Source organism: Passer domesticus, chromosome Z (genome assembly GCF_036417665.1).
Source record: "Passer domesticus isolate bPasDom1 chromosome Z, bPasDom1.hap1, whole genome shotgun sequence".
NCBI classification, from domain to species: Eukaryota; Metazoa; Chordata; class Aves; order Passeriformes; family Passeridae; genus Passer; species Passer domesticus.
Genome location: NC_087512.1, coordinates 33,242,043 through 33,263,915, shown reverse-complemented (window position 1 = coordinate 33,263,915; position 21,873 = coordinate 33,242,043). Strand labels below are relative to the sequence as shown.

Below are 21,873 nucleotides of genomic sequence, written 5' to 3'. Positions count from 1 at the left end.
CATGCACTTCTGAATAACCAGTCATTGTCTAGTTCTGTACACCACTTCTATAACTAGTAATTTTCAGGTGGATAGTGCTATAGATGTCATAAAACTGTCAAAAAGACTGAAAGACTTCAATCTGCAGGAGTACTTTATTTAAAGTGAAAAATAACCAATAGCCAATAGACAAATTACATAACAATCTTAAAAAAATAGAAACACAAAAAGAAAGCAAATGTTTTTAAAAAATTATTTTTTGAAATCCAAAGGTTATTCAAACTTTAGCTCTTCTCATTGAAGTAACAGTAGAAACATACAACAAGAAATACATAGCTAGCATATGCAAATTAGCAGAAGACCTCTCATCAAAGTGTTAATGAATTTATCATACATTACAAAACAGGCCTTTTAAATTCCCACTTAAAACACTATACATGTTGTCTCCCTTGTGCTTAGTGTTTGGCCATTGAGAATAGAAAAAAATTATTTGGATTATGAGTTACAAATTGTAGTGAACGAAAATTTCTATGTAAAGTTTTACACTATTCTAAAGTTAGAAATAAGATACCAAATTATTAAAAATCAGTTTCTTTATTTTCATATCAATGCTATTACATTATCTCAGGACTTACTTGGCATGCTGTTATCATAGCATGCATCTCATGTTCAGAAAAAATAAACCTAAAGGAAGGTTTATTGTGTTGAAATGATGCTTATTAAAAGATGTCAAAAAGACTAACAACCTGAGAAAATAAGTATTGACTTTGTAATATCAGATGGAGCAGTCAGAAAAACAAAACCATCTACTTTATACAACATACTTTAGAAACCAGAGATGTACAGAAAAGTTGAAACTCATGTTTGACTGCTTGGATCTTCCTTCAGGAATTCTTCAACTAAAAACAGTGTTAGCATGTAGCAAATTACCCCAGGACTACGTATACAAAAAGATAAAAAAGAACAAGAGAAGGAATAATGAATGAACTTCAGAAGAATGAAAAATTAACAGTGGTTAACTAAATTAACAAACTGCTTACACGAGAGTCTGAAAAGACTGTGAAGTTCATTCCTGGTACAGAGTTTGGCTGAAGTGGAATTCACGCAAAAAGAACTTGTGTGAAAGCAAAGCTCCATGGAGAGATGTTCTGTATGCCTGTCATTACTGCCTTGCTTTGAATTAACATAAGTAAGACTCATAATGAGTCCAGAAAACATCAATTACTTTTTGTTTTCAGAAACAAGATTTCAGGATAATTATTATATCTTTAAAAGGGCTATATTTTGAGAAGAAATTATTGCAAAGAATTTTCCCCATACATTTGAGTATTTGAAAACCCATCATGGCTGCCTTGACCCACAGTCCAAAACGTCTAGTGGCATCAGTGAAGGATATAAATACAGCACCTTCTCTAGCATGGGGGAAAAAACCTCAAGGGAAACTGCATTCAGCAAAACTGCACTTTTGCAGCTGTTTGGCACTTCTTTAATGATCTATTCTCCTTGTATCTCATTTCAACACTAAACTTTTTGTTCAGTTCCATTCAAGCGTGGCATGCACAATTTAAATGTGCCAAAAAGCAGGTCAGTTTTGTTACAACTTTTTTTTCCCCCAACAAAAGCTGACTCAGTGCCACACACAGGGCCTAACTCTATCCCCTTCGCCTCAATAACAATTACTTTACCCTGTAGGTCTCAGCAGATAGCCCAAGGGAATGAAGCTCTAAATAAAAGGCTAGATTCTCTGCAAGAGGTAATGACATGACTTCCTACAAGAAAATTGAAAAGGGAGCATTGAAATTGACAGCGACGGAAGAGAAAGTGCTTCTACTGGAAACCACAGTGGCTGGGCATAACAACAATTGCCATGAAAATTATTACAAAGTGTAAGACTTTCAGAAATTACCTCAATCTTTTAGAAACTGATAAATTAAGACAAATGTGTTTCGTTGGTATGACCAGGCAGAAAGCATCTGGAGAATTTTATAGCAAAGGCGCTAGCTACCTGCAGCCTTGACTATTTAAAAATAAGTCTGGACTATGCAAGAAAACTGTCACTTAATAAAATTAAGGAAATACCGTTTTTTTATGCCAATAATGTTTACATGCAAAGACCATTCTCACTATCTATTGCACAAAGTCAAGCAGAGTTGCATGCAAAACGTAAAAGAGAAACAATTCCTGCTCCCAAAACTTTGTAGTTTAAGCCACAAATGGGGAAAATGCTACCACTCTTCCTATCCTCTTACAGTCTTGATTCAAAATGAATATTTAAGTTTGTGAGGAAAGGTTAGAATTTTTCAAGTAAGTGGTTTTAGTGAGAAAGAAATGGAAGCTGAAAGAAGTTTCAGGCTGGTATCCTATCTTCTTTTCAGGGTATATCAGCTTCTTTTGCACTGTATATTCTAGACAGGGATGAAAGAGAGAGAGAAGGGTAGTCACTGACACTACTATAAAGCCTACATTTAAGTGAGCGTAATGCAAGCATAATGTATTACCACTGATGAGAAGAACCAAACAGCAACAGTCACTACAGAAAAGTAAGGATGCAGTCTTACTATGAAACATAATGGTATCCCATCACACATTCAGTCTTGAGGAGAAAGAAGAAAGCAAAACTTCTCATCAAAATTCAGGTGAAATGTCAAGTGAACTACAAGTTGTCTGAATCTTGGTGGTATTGCCTTTGGCCTATTGAAGTGACGTCTTGGAACCAGAAAAAAACATACAAATGTTGAAGTACAGAATTCTGTTTCCCACAACCAAATATATACTAAAATAAATTTTAAAAAGCATAGTCTTTCTTATTTTCTCATTCCTTAAAATTACATATTATTCCTTATAGCTTACATATGGATATCTTATATAAACAAAACAATTTGTACAAATAAATGTTACCTAAACACTAAGTCTTAGTTGCCTAAAATCTATTGATTTACTATAGGTGAATATGTAGGAGAACATTTCAAGGACGGGAGAGAAGCAGATGTTAAGCTTACGATTCTATCAGATTACGAAGTAGAAAAATCTAAACCAACTTCATATGGAATGTAAATGTGAGGTAAACGAGAGATCTGAAAAACTCTTCTGCTCTTTGAAATGCTGTCCACAAACTGTCCAACATAAGTAACTAATTCAACTACTTGCCAACATATTACTTTACTGAAAATTAGAATATTATTTTTAATTGGTTTTAAGTAGTGCTGTCTTAACTAAGACCAATTTCAATTACTTTTAGAAAAGAAATATGCTTGTGACAAAAATACTGACTTAATTTTAACTGCTGTAGAAAAAGCCTGTTGCTGACTCCAAGAGAAAAAATCTGAGCTTAGTATAGAAATATTTCCTTATAGAAATATTTCCTTAAATATTTTGGCTAGAGCTATGAAGATTATTCCCTTCTGGCCACAAGAAGCAGCTTTTTAATTATGTATTAAAACATTTTCAAACTGAATTAAATATTTTATATATGGATAGAAGGGGAAAATGTGTCCACTTTTTAATTTCCACACAAAAGCTGAGCGTAGTATATGATCTAGTTGCTGTTCACTAGGAGAGACAAAGGCCTCTTCTGGCAGGTTTGGTCAATATGACAACTGTGATTGTGTGGCTCAAACACTAATACTCACTACTGAGTCCTAATCCCTGTACCAGATTTTAGGTGAATGCCCAACTCTAAGGAGCCTAGGGGCTAGAAAACTGTGCAAAGTTTGTGAAACACCTGCTTCATTTCTTCCGTTTTTCTGAAGAATGCTCATGGTAGCACTGCATTTTAATTCAACATCAGTATTTATTCCTACATAAAGCAATATTTTGTAGTTTTGCAAGGAAATTCTGAAGTATACCTGGTTGGTTGGATTGCAAATTAATTTTTTCACTTTGCCTTCCAATTAATTATACAAATTCATGATGGCAGTACATGAAAAAAGCAGTAGTCCATTTCTCTAGAGAATATAATTATCAAGAAAAGTTGCACTGCATTCCTCAAATTCACTGACACAATCTTACTGTTAACCCTTAATGTTAATTGCCACATATAGCATGAACAGGTGTCCTCCCTTCGTTCTGCCTAAATTCAGATGTTAATGAAGTAACTAATTTGCTTCATACATTCTTAAACAACATTAAAAAAAAACCCCAACAATATGCAAATGTCTGGATTTTCAATCAGACTTGCTTTCAAGACTTAATTTATGAAAATATTTTATTAGAAATTTCAGTGACAACAGCTTTTGTTCCAAAAGATGAGGAAGAAATTTAAAGAACACAGTATACCTAATACCAAATCTCATGATGAGCACAAAACATTAGCGTCCCTCTTTCCAAAGCAAATGTCTGACAGAAGTGGCATCATCACTGAGCTTGAAAATTTGCTATTCTTAAAGGTTAGTATTATATAAATAAAATATTTTTTCACAAAGTTTGCTTTTAACCACCATAATCTGAGGAAGATCAAGTAAAATGATCCCTATCATCTCTGAATATTTAGTTCTACAACAATGGATTTACAGCTGAAGAAAACTCTTGTTGGGAAAAAGTGATTGTGTTTGTCTGTCTTTTTGGCATTTGTCATATCAGAGATTAGCTCAGCTCCACTCAGCAAGGTATAAATCCCAACCAACACAAGCTAAAAATTGGTGAATGAATGAGACTCCCCTATACTGAAGTCTGGTCTCTTCTGTGCAAGAGGTCAAGAAGCTAAGTAAGGAACTTTTCACTTGGAACAACAGGTTGAAAGAGCTGGGTGATACATCTGGTCCCGGTAACTGGACAGGCAAGCTGCACACTGAGCTGTAATCTGAGCTCTGGGTGGGAGCCTGTGAACTGCCAAACTTCACGATAATGAGTATGAATATGGATGACAGCAGCCAGGTGAATGGATGCCGACGGACACATCCTTTTGGATAACAAAGGAGATGAAGACTGGTGACACCATCTAGGTGGATGGACACAGAGAGTGGGGACAGAAGCTGAAGACTCAGGAGGAAGAGGAAGACTTGCATGTGGGGAGACTGAGGGTGTAAAAGATCTGGGGTTCCTTCGCTGGGGGTCCTGCTCAGAAGCACCAGCTCGAGCTGTTTCTGTGTTACTGCACTGTGAATAAATGGCGTTGTGGACTGAGACATCTGAGACACTGCCATGGGAAACCAAGGGCCTGTAAGGAAACTGGTCTGACTGCATGTGAGGGTAGGCTGGGTGAGGAGTCAAGCAGGGCACCCATCAGCTCACTGGAGCAACCCACTGTGAAGGGGCTTCACTCCCAACAGTGAAAGTCTCTGACGTTGGGAATGTCACTGCCAGGGAGTCTCATGAATGGACAGACTGGGAAGTTTCCTTAACAAAAGAGAAGACACCAGAAGCATCTTTTCTGATGGCAGAGCTCTTGTTGTCCTCACTCAGACCAACAATATGTTGCTACCAGATGAGCCTTCTAGGTAATATTTTGGAAGACGTGACTTTCTGCTTTGTCTTCAGCAAATAGACCAAGTGTCTTTTCAGCAAGTGGGAACTTATAATGTGATTCGGAGCACTAGGTTGGGAGACTGACAAGGAAGGCCTTTTCCCTGGTCTTGCCAGTAGTCAACAACTAGATCCAATTCCTTAGAAGCATAAGAGATAAGGTGACTTTCTGAATTCTGTTTATAAAACTGGATGCTTATAGCAACTATGAAAGGAGAAAACTAAGGAGAATAGGCAAAGCTGAAATAAGTTTGCCTAGAAAGCATAAAGTATTCTTCACTAATAGAATCAGAAGTAAAACATCCCATATCATGGGGGGTGTTGTAATGAGATTGAGAAGACCCTTTCTAGTCTTTCTACTGAATTTGGTAATGGCTGCAGGAATGTAGTATCATGTACTTGAGTGGTGACCTTAATGATGGATCAACAAAAGCAGATGGTTCGTATCCACAGATCCTAACTGAAAGACCTAAATTAACTTAGGCCATCCTAACTTAAAAAGACCCAAGAGAGTAACATTTCTCAAACTACTTCTGATGTTAATTCGTCACTATTTCCTTTATCCATTTTTCAGAGTTGGACCACTACTTGCAGTTAGGTAATTTATGAGTAATTGTGCCTATGAAAGCGAGTAACAGAGAAATCACTTCCATAGCTTACAAACTCTAGAAACTACAGATGATTTCCACTATTTTCAGAATATCTGTCAATTAAAATGCTGAAGGCTGGGAAAACTTCTGGAGACATTTTAGCACTGTTTCTTATACTCTTTTTTTTTTGGTCATTTTCCCTGCCTAATCTGTTTTTAAGCAGGGACAACCAGTTTACTTCTATTCTGTGTGCCCTCTAGACATAAAATATTTATTCAGTCCCACAGTCTATTTCCCAAAGGAGTAAAATTTATGGCAAGTCTTATGTGGAATAAGACAGAAAAAATCGAGCACCTAGGACAGTGACCTTTTCCAAGGTCCAGGCAAACATCACATTTTGACATGTAGGGAAATCTGTTCAAAACCCAGGCCTGTGGTCTTTGCGAGCATGAGTAAAAACTTAAGCATGTGAACTTCAATTTCTAATTTTTCCCTTACGTAATATTAACCAAAAACCAAAAATATCTGAGATTGGAAAACTGGATGGAAGGAAAGTCTAGCACTATACACTGTGGCAATGGCAGATCTCTCCCTTTCGTACATGTCAATTAAGATGAAGAGAAAGAGGGGGATGCATCAATGGGTGCTGGTAGTAGAAAAGAATAAACAATCTTCCACTTAACAGAGAGAAATCAGAACTAATATACAGTCTTCAGGCATTAAATGTACATCATAAGTTTGCCCACACAGGTGGAAGGGATTACTCTTCCCTCCTGATCTTAGTTTAGAACTGCTCTTTTACCAAAAAAGCCCCTAAGTTGAAGCAATCCAGAGGAATCTTAAGTTCTATCAAAGTTCCAGGAGGATAAACAAATTTTCGTCATTCCATGGATATTATCTTCTTAAAAGGCATAGAAGGTCCAATCCTTTGCATGTAAACTTGCCAGCATGCAGTCTGCGTATCTTTATTATTCAGGTTTACACAACAGTTCCACATTCATCTTATTTCCATTAGTTAGAGCACTCTCCAGCTGCCTCCATTCTCTCCTTACCCTCTAATTTCTTACCATATTTTTGCATTTAACAGGGAGAGTTCAAAAATGAGAGAAGAGACCATAATGAAGGGAGAGTTCTAAAATCATATAATGAAATTGGGTACTGCAATGGACAAGTACTGAGTGCCCTACTTAAAGTATATTAGTCCTGGGACACCTATAGCAAAGATATTATATATCCCACAAATTTGTGCTTTTCACGGTCCAATATAATGTTGGAATTTGTGAACCTAGGATACTACCAACATATGTCACTAGACAAGCAATCAATTCAGTTAATGAAAAATCAAGACAACAGCTTCAAAATATGCTATGATGCCTGCAAAATAACAATGCAAAAAATAAAATTTGCAGGTAATAACATATGTGGATTTATAAGCCAAAATTTATACAACCCTTTTTACCAAAAAAAAAAACCACTTAAAAAAAACCTCATTAACAACAAAACACCACCAAAACTCTCAACAAAAAACCCCACCCAAATTAATTAGTGACCAATTGTTAGAATCTGGTAAAACAAAACAGTTTAATTTTTAATCCTGTCAAAACTTATCCTCTTTGAATTTTACCTCAGTTTTATAGCATTTGGGATGCTACCCCAGTCTACTTCAATACATCGTAAGTGTGGAAATAAGAGAACAGTCTGGTTTTTTATGCCTAGTTTTATATTCTGAAAGGTTTACTGGATTTTTCTTAATCCTTAAGTTGCATATTCATTGCTATATTTTCGTCTAACTGCTGTCACTTATATTGTCATGCAGAAGGGCAAATCAGGGTCAGTTTATATAAGCAGCATCAATCTGAAAAATCTTCATCAGTCTTTATTTCAAGGCATTATGCAAAGAAAGCTTGACATTAAGAGAGCCTTAACTGACAGCAAATGAAATCAATCAGCAAATCACTAAGCCATAATAAACTCACTCAAGTTGTGGATAACCCTTCATCTTCCAGGTCTTTAACTGCAAGGTCCACCAAAATGCAGTATCTGGGCAGAAATGTCTCCCATGATTCCATTACAAAATTCTTACTAGTACAATATTTAATAACTATGGTTAAAATTTTAAATAATTAATTTTAAATATAGAGCAATATTTAATAATTATTTCTTACTCTGTAAGCAATTGATAAGAATAACAAGGAGACATATGTTTTATAATAATGGACTTCTAAGCAAAAAAAAGAAGACTAAAGAAAAGTCTCAGCATTTCAGCAAGAAGGTTTTTATTGCAAATATAAGAATAGAAAATAATCTGATTCTGTTTCTGCTACTTAAACATTTGTGTAATATAGTCTACTGTCTTATTAAGTTCTATTGCTTAGGCTCACTTGCTCAGCATTTTTTTAGTTTTTGAAATTAAAAGACCCAGTACAAAAAATGTAAGACTCCAGACAATTGCAATCATCCATGGTTTTCACTTCATGAATTTAATTTGTAACCCACATGATTACCGACAATTAAACATCTATGCTTCTTAATGGACTTGTCTGCATTGCAATGGTACACAGTACACACTCTCTAAAAAGCAGTCACAAATTTATACTGTTGCTATCTGTGAAAACTACTCCTTTTCTGAAGATGCTGTGAACAGATAAACGCACGCAGTTCTGAAAGACAGCATTTCTGAAGTAAAAATATCTGCCTAACAAGGTGGTGTGAGAACTATATTTGATATAGTCTGTAATTAAATGATGCTTTATTTTTTAGTTACAGCTATCAGGAGTCTGCTTTTATTGACTGAGGCAGCTTTGGATACACATTGAGATCACCATGACTCTAGAGTAATTTTTCTCATGAAAGGGTAGTGAGTAGGAAAGAAAGTGTGAAGGCAGCAAACAGAAAAGATGCCTCCTGCTACAGCATGCAGCAACTTGGTAACCAGGTGAAAAAAAAAGTCCCAGGATTACAAACAGAAGTAAAACTAAATAAATAAACTTAGTTAATTAAGATTATATTTTATACAGTTCTTAAAGAGCTTTTTTGCATATTAGCACAGATAATTCCTATGACATCACCCACATGCAACAGATATGAATATTATATCTGTTAATATAAATATAATTAAAAAGTCTAAGTGGACAAAGACCTGATTGCTTCATAAGGCCAAAAAAAATAAAATTTCCATTGAGAAAGGTTACTGAAAGGTTAAGTGGTTATAGACTAACTTTGGCATTCAAGATAATCATCATCTTAGCTGCAAAATTTTTACAGAACTGATAGTGCTTACAAAAGGGGCTGGGAAAGAGTTAGTAGTGTCACAGGCACAGAGAGTTTTCAGTAATTGATTAATTGGTGGTCACAGACACTAACTTTGATATTTATGGTCCATAAGGCCAAGACTTAGCAGGGAGTGCACTGGAGTGCAAGAGTGTTCCAGTTAACTACAACACGCTCTGAGAATGTTCTTCACATAATCTGTCCTAATTTAGTAGGATGAAGAAAGGCAACTGAAGAAATAAAGAAGGGCAAGGGTGGCTGAAAAAGTAAGGGAAAGAGGCTAATGAAAAGGAGCAGAGAAAAAAGGGAAGGAGACAGGGCCTGTATGGGAGAGGAAAAAAAAAGACTGCTGGCAGAAGTGCTGTGAAGAGGAAAGGAAGTTGAGCAGTTAAATGGCGGAAAGGAGAAATTGTATGAAATTCAAATTATAGAAGACAAATTTCCAACATCACTGGCATTTAGAAGATGTCTCATTTTTAACATTTTAAACAATATTTTCCTAATATACATTAATCTTATGTTTTAAAGTAATTATACAGAATTATGGTGAAATGGCTTCTAAATATCAGCCGCATGATACAACATACCTGGAGACATGACTCCAGATACCAACTGAACTCTTTGAAGAAGACTAAATTAGAGTTCTCCACTTTACATCTCTTTAATCTCGTTATTCAGACTTTACTTAGCTGTCAATTATTGCTTAAGTCCTACACCAACTTTATATTTGATAGACTGAAGTTTGCAAAAGGTCAGGTTTGCAAGAGGTGTTACCCCACTCTAATGCTTTTGAAACATTTACTTATTTAGGAGTATTTCAACTCAAAATGCAAGTGTAAAGTGGCAGTAGAGTAATAAAGAATCACCTTTCTCTTTAAACAGTATGTTTCTGACAGGCTTATGGTCAGTCCAGAAGCACTATTTTTTGACACTAGGTATGAAAGTAGTCCTTTTGGAGAGCAGAAGAAATTAGCTCGTTTGGAGGTGGAAGGGCAGGCCAGCTGCTGTTGATAGCAGCTGCTTAACTCCCAGACAATGAAGACCCAGTTTTACCTGACAAGAAACAGCAATCTGATACCAGAGGAGGCAGCATTCTGGCCTCTGTAATTTAATTGATAGCTCCTTCCGTGGTGAAACAATGTAAAAATAAAAGTAATAAATGTAAGTAAAAATAAAACACGACAAGAGTGTGCGTGATGCATCTTTAAGACTCTAGACACCATTTCTGAAGTATTAAGAGATTTTTTTTTTTTAAATGGCCATGTTAATAAAAGTAAAAAAAAAACTTTAAAACAGAACTACAAGATTTAAAATACTAGAAATACTGTTTTTAAGCACCTGCTCTACGATTGATTCATCTCATTAAGTCCTCTTACCAGAACTGATTTATGTTTGAAAGACAAGCCCTATGCACGGGATAAGATCTGATGACAGAATTATAATGTTACCTTTGAAATCACTAGATTCCTCAATTTGGTAAGAACTTTTTTATTGACAAGTGAACACAGAAATGAGAAAGTGTTTATTATTTTGAGGAAAATTATCAACAGAATTATGCATATCTTTCACATCTAATCTATCAAGCATAAATCTAAAATTAATAAACAAGTGAAAATAAATACAAAATTAGGAAGCTCCTAAAACTACATTTATGTTTGTCCAATTAATTAGAAAAAGTGGACCTACAGCACAATTAGATAATGCTTGACTAAATCATGCATGAATGCATAAATGGCAAGAACCTACTTCGTAAATTTGTAATGCTTATATGCTAACACTGAAGATATGTCAGTACTTGACTATATTACTTCTAAAACTGTAAGCCTTCATTTTATTACTGCACTTTTAATTTTAAATTACCTCAAAACACCTAAGAATGGCAAAGTACATATGAATCCCATGTGGACTTCCTAAACCTGCATGAACAGATGGATACATGCTGAAGATAGAGGAAGCAAGATGGGGCAGGTGGAAGGGAGAGACAGAGGGACAGGAGGGACAGGAAGAAAGAGCAAGCAAGACAGCACACGGAGACTGACTGAAGGAAAGCTCAAGAATCTGTAGCTCAGAGAGAGCAGGCACACAGCGAGGGGGAAATCAAGAGCACGAGAGGGTGTGTGCACATGGTCAGTGTGCACACAGCAGCCAGCGCACAGCCAGGAGAGCATGCGCACAGTGGGGATTGTGCAGAGAGGACACACGGACAGGCAGCAGAGCACGAGAGCATGTGGCAGAGAGAGACAAAAACACAGGCAGGCGAGAGAGGCAAGACAAAGTGAAAACTTTACTATCTCAAACCCACATGGAGGAGAGAATCACAAAACTGTTTTTGCTGGAAAACACCTCCAAGATCATCAACCCTTGACCGAACACCACCACACCAACAAACCATAGCACCAAGTGCTACATCCAGTTGCTCCTTGAACACCTCCAAGGATAGTGACTCCACCATATTGCCTTACCACCTTTCTGATGTCCAATATGAAACTCCACAGGCATAGTTGGAGCCTGTGTCCTCTTGTCCTGTTGCTAGTTGCCTGGGAGAAGAGACTCACTACAACCTAACTACAACCTCCTTTCAGGTAGATGTGGAGAGCAATGAGGTGTTGGAGTTTAGGATTTTTTGGTTTTTTATTTCTCTAACAAAATTTTCTCCCATTTGTTCCCTAAGAGATGTTAATGAAAACAGTTAACAGATAAAGGATGAGGCTGGGAGGAGGAGGAGAGGGAAGGGTGCAGTTTGCGGTGGTCTCTTGACTGAGGGTTTTCTCTTGGGAAGTGCAGAGATAGTACAAGATTTTGGCTGGGGGTGAGGGGCCGGGCTTGTGCCTTGGTCCTGCTCTCTCCCTCCCGGGATCTGAACATACAGTTGTGGTTTTGGTGCCAGGCTGTTAGGCCAGAGAATTCACTGACACTGCAGACCTTTTGTCTTTCACTACGTCTCCTTATCATGGCTGAGAATCTGCTCTCAAGGGCAGCTGTTGAACTGGGACCTTTCCAACACCCAACCTCACTTTCCTGGAGGGAGACTCTCCTGGTGGCTTGTGGCAGCTGCCAGCAGCGACCCGCCTGCCGCTGCCCAGCTCTGCTGCTTTCTGTCACTGCTTCAGGTTTTTTGCTGCACTTGAACCTGACACCCTGTGCTCACCAGGACTCCTGCAGCTCCTGCCACAGCTCTGAAGTCTTTGCTACCCTTTGTTAGCCACACCCCCGTTACTGTTCCAGCTGGCTGCTGCAAGGGTCCTGCTGCAGTCTATTCTGCCATCCAGAGTGGCACTGGGCTTGGCTGTCGCTGTGGGTTTGTAAAGGAAGCCCCTTTCTGCCGGCCTGCCCGCCAGTGCCCACATGAGGGAAGCGGCTGGACTTGCACACCAGCGCCCCCTGCAGCCGCGGGAGTCAGCGCACCGGCCCCGCCCGCCGGGAGCCAGCAGCGCCCCTGCTGGCTGCGCCCGGAACTGCACCAGCGGGGACGGCTCCTGCGGCCCAGAGAGGGCTGGGAGCGGGTTTGGGCTCCGGCTGCTGCTCCTGACGGAGCTGTTTGTTTGTTTGTCTTGTTATACATATACATATATATAGTAATAAAGAATGGTTATTCCTTTTCCTATATCTTTGCCTGAAAGCCCCAGAATTTCAAAGCTGTAATAATTTGGAGGGAAGGGGGTTACATTTTCCATTCCAAGGGAGGTTCTCACCTTCCTTGGCAGACACCTGTCCTTTAAACCAGGACAGGTGTCCCCTGAGCCTCCTTTTCCCCACACTAAACAACACCAGCTCTTTCACCTGCTCCTCAAAGGACTTGTGCTCCAGACCCTTCACCAGCTCTGTTGCGCTTCTCTGGACATACTCCAGCCCCTCAATATCTGTCTCATAGTGAGTGAGGGAGGGGCCCAGAACTGCATGCAGCACTTGAGGTGTGGCCTCCACCAGTGCTGAATACAAGGGGACAATCTCTGCCCTGGTCCTGCTGGCCACACTATTGCTGGTAGAGGCCAGGATGTCATTGGCCTTCTTCACCAGCTGGGCATAGGTGGCTCATGTGAAGCCACTGTCAACCAGCGCTCCCAGATCCTTTTCTGTGTTCAACTAATATCTGAAGTCATGTCTTCAGATAGGTTGGGTCATGCTGATAAATATTTATAAGTCATTTTAGCACAAATCAACTATAATTATTTTAAAAAATAATATTAACATATGTGTCTGAAGTACCTAAAATTGCTTCAGGAAGTTTCTTTCATACCAGTTTTGACTCTTCTGTGTCTGCCTCTCCAAACAGAAGAAACCTAAACTGATAATGTACCAATGCTTAATTATTTATACATGAACATTTAAATCTCACTGGATTTATTTGGGGGCTTTATGAATTGTTTTTAGGTAAAAATGTTTGGCATTAGGATCAATTACATATTTGATGTAAAAGTACTTGAGACAATTCAGTGTTAGTTTTCTGAATGCCCACTTTTTCTGTGAGCCAAAAAAGAAGAGAGTGTTAAGATTATTAAGTAACTTTATCTTCATTCTAAAGATGTAACACAATTGAACTTGGTATTTTATAAAGAGCTGATAACCTCTACTGGTTAATGTGTCAATACCATGTCATTTTAGTTGCCTGTTGAACCCTATATCCTGTATTAATAGGAGGCTTCACATATGGTTCCACTTTTTGTCTCCAGTAGGAACATCAGGGCATGGTCAAAACAGTACACCTTAAATGCTGTGTTCACTGTGTTCCAGGTGCTTGAAAACAATACTATAATTTTCCACTTTCAAACTTAAATAACGAATAGCACAATTTTGTGACATAACATTCTTCACAGCAATTAAATACCAGGTGAGACTTCTTCAAAGCTATAGCAATCATATTTTAATCTTCGAGATATTACTTCTTTTTCATTTTTTATCCAACTGAAGTGACATTTCAAACTACTATAGTAATTCTCCTGCAGTCCTCAAGAATTTAACAAATACCTACAAATTAAGTCATACTTTCACTACTTGCATGGGGCTTTAGAAGATGCTTTGTGCAAGGATATGCTTGTTAATAACTTAACATTTCAACCTACTACATAACTTTGCAATTTAGGAGTTATTTCATAAAGTGCAGGCTTTGGAGAAGATATACAGAATGGTGTCTCCAAATATTTCATTTCACTACCTTGAAGTCAAAACTAGAGGGTACAATTCTTTAAAAGATGCATACTACTTCATACGATGAAGAAGTGATGCACTCAGACCAATGGATATATAATTAATTACTGATCTCAGCCACCTACTACAAACTGGATGAATTGAAAAAATAGGACAATGTCATCTTCTGTCAGTACTCAACAGTTCCAACAGCCAGTGCTTCATCCCTATCACACTGCCTAATTTAAGAACTTAATTTTTCATGCAATTTTTAAAAATATACCATCAAATACTAATAAATTTAAATTTGGGGAAAAAAATCCTGATGCCTAACACTTGTAGATAATAAGGCCTTTAACTGAGCTGTACCTATCACAGACTAACTACAGCAGTTCTAGAGGACATGCAGGCAAACAATTCCACAGATTTTAAATAGAAGTGTCCATAAAGTGATTTCTCATAGTTTACCTCATTCAAAATTACAGGATTGTTCTTAATGTAATTTTGCATGGAATTAACATCAAGTAGTTTACTCCCAGCTATAAAAGGAAAAATTCATAAGAAAATCTTTAAGTGTGCTTAGAAAGTTTTCAAAAAAGCACTATGTAACTAGTGATAGGGAGAGAAAATGAAGGAAGAGAAGTGAAAGGGAAAAGGAGAAAGGAAAGTAGGAAAGGAACCTCACAATGATACAAACTGAATGACTGGAGCTGTTTGTGTATGCACAGAGTAACCAAGTGTAACTGAAGCTGTCAGGTAAACAAAAAGTAGGTTTACATCACTGCACTACCAGTGCAGTAAATACATTACTATGGGGGCTAGCTATAGCACAAGTAAGTACTCTGTTCAAATTTGAAATCCAACTTTTTATACTTCTGTTTCTGTTCTTAGAAATAATGACAGAATAGACTATCTTGGAAATGCTTCTGCAATCATTGGAAGGTCCAAAAAGTATGGAAGTTGGGATGAGACAAAGAAATAGAAGCAGGTACCACCAAACAGGCTTCTAAATTAGAAGAGTGGTATTTAAAAGCTAGTGATTTCTGTGACAGCTTCTTAGAATAAAGATGCACCTGTGGAGCTTTTTGTGCAGCTTTAAAGCTTTTTGTGCAGTGATCATCACTGTATGGGGAAGCATTTGCAACCTACCCTCTGCCAGAGATGTACAGCTGTGCTTTCTAAGGTGCAGAGGAATCTCACAGTGTTACATATTACTACTTTATTATGGAAACATGATAATACACACATAATTTAAATATTTTTCATATAGAAAGAAATGTGTGCAAAATGGCAGCAGTGAGAAATTTCCAGTTCAGCATCCGCCTTTCTTGAATGTTTGGTTTTGTGACGCTGTTCCTGCAATTATATACTGCGTCAAGGACTGAAAATCTACAATAAATTTTAAAAGCTTGCTACAGAAAAGTATACACATTTTGCAATATTTTAATTTCCTAATATCCTTGGACTTTATTTGACTACCTTTACTCTGATTCAGATAGAAAAGCATAATGAAAGAAATAGGTATTCACTCTGCCTTTTATTCTCTCACTGGGAAAACAAAATATTCTGCTTTTAACAATAATGTATTCTGCACAGCTATAAGGACTAAGGCATACTTTGTATAGAAGAAGACATAACAAACTTAGAAACAGTAAGGAGGCATTGCACAGAATCCATTTTCACAGCCAAAGATGTGTGCATTTTTAGGTAATATCTCTTCACTTCCCCAGTTTCCTCCTAATAAAATTAGTATTTTAAAACACATAAATATTTAAACTTACATAAAGAAAACAGTTCCTATACTAAAGTATTCCAAATAGCATTTTCTTCTAAATTGCTAAAGTGCTAAATATCACTGTTAATTCTAAAACTGAAATATGAAAAAACCTGATACTGACCAAGTAGCAGCATAACAATCTTGTCTTCCCCCCCCCACCTTTTTAATTTCTACTTGTCTTGCTTAAATTAAGCAGAGGAAAGGGTGGTGGGATAGAGTGATATTCATTTTCAAATATAGAATTTGTGGTTTTGCATGGTGATATCCCTGTCAGTTATTTAATGTTGTACCTGCAAAATTAAAAGTTCACATCGTCTCTGAAATACCACATCCAACATTATATATGAAAATTCTTTCTCTTTCAACTGTTGGCTACATTAGTTTTGAAGCATTTTCTTCTCCACACATTCAGAGCAGTCTAGCTTCTTGTTCTCAGTTGCAAAAAATGAAAACAAGAAACAGGATTATTTTAGACTCTAACCTGAAATGCTGCAGCCTCTGGCCTGCCCTTCAGCCCTTCCTCTGAAAAGGTCTCCAGGTGCAGTTTGGGTAGCTCCAGGGTGAAGTCATTCGTGGCTGCTGCAGTACACAGCAGCAAGGCCTGATCTCTGACCTAGAGGGAAAAAAACAGCATCAATGGTAATTCCCCTTCAGACACATTAACTGGGATGAACTGGGTCCCCTTGAGCCCACTGAGTGGACTTGCATTGATCGCTGGACCTGAAATCCATGAATAAATTTAGGACTAATTGATTTTTCGTTGCAAATAAATCTCTAATTCAGAGTGCTAGGAGAGAATGTTAAGAAGAAAAAGCATCTTCCCCTGGTCTGAAATGAGAAGAAAAGACACTAAGGGCTCTGTAGCCCAGCTGGCGTATACCTTGCACAGATCTGTCGCCTGCAAAAACCTCGTAAGAGAAGAAACAGTAATTGTACTTCTAACTGAAGCAAACCTGAACTGTGAAATTAATAAGTTCATGTGATCACATCAGTGAGAAGCTGGCATGTGAGTTCTGCCTGCTATGGTATCAATCCTCCAGATTAAGGATAATTTGGAAACAACTCAGTCAAAAGTCAGAAAAAAATGAACAACCCACAAATAAAGCAAAACGAGCTAACCTGTAGCTTTCCAATTAACAAAAGCGGGGGGGAAGAACGGGAGGCAGGCAGAAACGCCTGCTTTTTGCGGGCTCGGCGCGGGGCGCAAGGCCCGAGGCGGCGCGGCGGGCAGGCCGGTGCCGCAGTGCCCCCTGCCGGCCGCCGCAGCACGGCACACGGCCCTTTCCGTTCCATGCGGTACAGCGCGCTCAGCGTCCGCCCCCGGGAGATGCCCGTAGTCAGATTATATTCCAACACAGACGGATGCACACATGTACAAATATATGTTAGTACAAACGAATAGATTAAATCGGTTCATTTGGCATACACTGCATCTGTTCAGTAGCAATAGTGAGTACCGCAAAAAAAAAAAATTACTGTTCTAATGACCTAATACACAGCCTAATACTAAAACATACACTGAATATATGCTAAAACATATACTGGGTATATTCTAAATACATATAAATCAATAGATATACCATTTACTAAGTACTATTTTAACAAATTTCAGGGATTTTTAGAGGCTGCCTTGCCCACAAGAATGCACTGAACATGAATTAAAACATAAATCTATTCATTTTAAATCCCAGATTACTTTTCTGTAACCACTTACGAAATTAGATTCTTGTAAAGTGTTGATTATGAGTGAACAGATTTCAAATAATAGCAGAGCCTTTGAAATCTACTCTGATTGAAAGAAGCATGTGCAAATCTACTGATACAAAGAAGAAGAGATTTTATTTTATTCGTTCCTCTGTTCTGTGGGAATAGGGAGCCCTACATTTCCCAAGTTGACCTAAAGAATTCCTGTCAATACCTGTGGCTGCCAAACATATGCACTATGATGCAATTTTTATAACAGGAAAGGTCCTCTACACATTTTTTGCACACATAGTGCACTAGGTTCAGGATACACAGTCCTGTGGAACAAACATACTCTCTAGAGTGTTCTGTCAGCATGTGTAATTCTGGTCAGATGTTAACCTTGCTGAATATAACAAAATACATTGCTTTAAATACATACACATGCATGCACGCACACACACACGCACACACTTGATTTACATTTTTATAGCTTATATGCACAGCAACTTTTCAGTGTCTTTGCTGCCCGTATGCACACAGATAAAAGAAAACATTAATGTGGATTAAGGTACTAAGAATTTATCAACATCAAACCACCAGTGTTTTGCCTTCTACCCTTCTGAACCGTAGTCAATAGATCTAAATATTTTACTGCACCCTGGCCAATTCATTGTTTGATGTTTAAAAACTCAAACAGAATCAAAGAAAATTTATTAAATTTCAGCCCCCAAATGAGATACTATTAGCTTTGAAAGTCAAGTTTAACTGCGATATTGATGATTCTCTTTTTTCTGTGACAAAATTCACAAGGGAAATCCCTATGTCAAAGTACAAAAGCAGATTGCTAATACTAGGGGGAAAAAAACAATGTATAAGCAATGTAGGTATAATATATACACAATACAGACAGTAGAAGTCCTTTTAACCCTATTAGTTTCAAACTCTATATTTCAGTATTGGGGTCTGATACTCACTGAACAATAAAATATAAACCCCATTTTTAAAATGGCTGCACTGTGGTATACAAATGCCATTAATACCACTGCATCAGAAAAGTGCGTATTAGCTTCTTATAGAGTATGATTTTTGATAGGAGGATTCACAACTAAAAAACAAACAAAATACTTTTTTGTGTTTGTAAATACTTAGATTGTAGAGAGTAAATGTCATTATCAGTATGCATCCCGAGAAACTGAAAATTAATATAGACTTTCCTTTTGAAAAATACTCATGAGGGTTCAGGGAAAATTGTAAGAACAAAAGACTGGGTGTATGCTGTACAAATATCACTATATTGTTTCACTAGAAGCGAAAACATCCCAAGCTGCCTACCTATTCAAGGACTGGAAAGCTGTAATGGTCATGCCTGCATGGACTCATGTTGGAAAGACCAGATCTGTATGAAATCTTAGTGAAGAAGTAATTTAATAACTTCTGTCTGTTGGCTTTTTGAGATCCAGAAACAAAACAACAGGACTTGGGAAACTGTATTTATTTCCTCATTCTCTAATGAAGTAAAAACAGTACTCACATACAAACTTACATTACAGAACCATGAGGCAAAGATAAAATGGGTAATTTAATTTATTTTTTGAAAGAGGGTATTTTTGGAAGCTCAACAGGCAAAAGAACCATCCTAAGCAGCTAAGCTTTAAAATGCAATTTTCAGAGCTTTTTTGTATTTAATGATTTTTTTTTCTTACATATGGAATCTAGAGCAAGGCCATTTTGTCTGAAAGGTCTCCTGAGGCTAGAGAGCTTTATGTTAATATCTAAAACACCAATCAGCTAATTGGGCTTATTGCAATGACTAAAAATGTCTAAAATCAGTTTGCCTATATACTAAAATTATATAAATTAATATTTATCCATTGTTAGTGAAGGTTTTGGCCATTTCTGATTTTGGTAAACATAATTTTAGCTGAGATTGTGAAAAGTTTCAAGAGTGATTTTATACAGAGTATAGTTAAGTATCATGACAGCATGCTTCTAAATATGATTACGTTTTTCAGTTTAGCCATATATAAATACTATATGAAAACAGGTAAAATCACAAATCCACACTCTACTACCATACTCATAGTATTTTAAAATAAAGGAGAAGAGTGACTTATGACAGTGTTTAACTTTTTAATTAATTAGGAGAGCAACAAAGAAGACAACACTATAGCCACTCAATTTAAAATCAATAAAGTACTCATTAATTCAGATCAAAGCTGAAACTGAATAATAAACTGAAGTTGCGTTATTGACTGAACCAAGGTGTAGAATTTGATGGGCTAATTCTGCATGTCCAAAAACGAATTTTAAAATTTTCTTTTGCTCAAGATAATAGTAGTTTGGTCTACAGTACACTCTGGTGCTTACTTTGGTTTTTCTATGCACAGTTTGATGTGGTATATCCTATAACCAGTTATGCCAACAGAGACATGGTACTAAATTCTAGGAAGTTCTAAATGGTATTAGAATGTATTCAGCCCTTCCTAATGTTTTTTCCCAGTTGCCATCTGACTGGTACAACAAACCTGAGATTTTAGTTTTTATTTTGTTTTATTTTAATTCAATGCTTTCTTATGGTGGAAATAAAATAAAATTATTTATGGATATAAACTTCACAATTTAAGCTATATATGAGAATATTTTATAAGTTCAAAGTTCACCAATGCTACATTAAAAAAATACTTATTTTTCTTTAATTTCAAACTACTTTTTAAATAGCATATAATCTTCAATTTAAAGAGTAGAACAAGATCTACAGTGATTTGGTGATAAGTGAATGAAAAGAGTGATTTAATCTCTTTGTCTGAGATCACCATATTGCTGATATAACAGGAACTGCAAACACAGAAATCATTCTAGAAGAGTACAAGCAAAATGGTTTCTACCACAGTGCTATGTGTTCTGCATGTGACATACAACAGACAAAAATGAGTTTAGAACTTTCTTGAGTAGAAGAAAGCAGTTTGAATGCAAATCTGAGTCTTAAGCACAGTCTTGCAAGTATGTGGCTGATTTAGCTGCGTAGTGTCTGTACCTCCAGGGCAGCATGTAGAGTGGGGGCCATATTACACAGGTTTAAAACATGCACATTTACCAGACACAGTCCTTTCCCTTCGGAAGCATTTTAACAGAAATAAGTTACATAGTAACTGCTTTGAATGGGCAACTCTTTGTTATAGTGTTATACAAATGATCATAGAACTAAGAAGAATAATATTTTATACACCGTTGGACAGAATTACACCTTCATGAAGGTTTAATTAAACTTCATATTTTTTTTCATATTTAATATGTATTGCTAAAGCTTTCTTGCTCTATATGAAAAGTACAAATTAATATACAGGAAGGAAGTCCACCAACAATAATATTGAACAGTCTTGGTAACAGTAGTTCTTCAAATAAGTTGCTGATACAGATTATTTTCCTCATGATACATTCATGTACTTTGGGCTCTCTAGAAAAGAGTGATCAATCTAAGTGTTATCCATTTAAGGAATACAGATCCCAAATTATTTGTTGTGGGATTTGGCACAAGTAATATGCAAAGAAGTACCTCCCACAGCACTCTGTCAGATCATAGTTAATATTGGTTGCTCTTAATACCAGTCTGAGTATGCTCTGAAAGTAAGGAAATTACTAACAAAAGCGTATATTCATCTTATTGAATGAGGGCCTATATAATTTCAGATACAATACTTTCCATCAGGATGTTTCAGCAACACTTTCTTTCACTCTGAAAGTCAAGACACTGCCTGTGACAAGTCTGTGACAAGAATGTGTATCTTAAACTGAAGGCACTTTAAATCAAGCACTTAAAACTGGAAAATTATAAACACAATTAGAGAGACAGTGAGGTGGGGAATAGTATTTGGAACCAAATTTGTCAATTGAACTGCAAAAACACCCCATCGAACCTTCCCTTTTTTTCCCAAGAAGGATAAAAACCAAACTACACCAAATCACAATGTGATTTGCTCAGATAAGAGT

At 37.0% G+C, this 21,873-nt stretch overlaps 1 protein-coding gene across 11 annotated transcripts in view; it reads right to left on the bottom strand.

Moving 5' to 3' along the window:
* Positions 1 to 21,873, bottom strand: part of CCDC171 (coiled-coil domain containing 171) — a 183,344-nt gene that overhangs the window by 55,529 nt on the left and 105,942 nt on the right. For all 11 annotated transcript variants that reach the window (XR_010352356.1, XR_010352358.1, XM_064403322.1 and 8 more), the window contains one exon: positions 16,682 to 16,813. Coding sequence is in view for 9 of the 11 variants with exons in the window: in XM_064403322.1 (XP_064259392.1) it covers positions 16,682 to 16,813 (132 nt within the window). In the remaining 2 variants the exon portion in view is untranslated. The remainder of the gene's footprint in view (positions 1 to 16,681; positions 16,814 to 21,873) is intronic.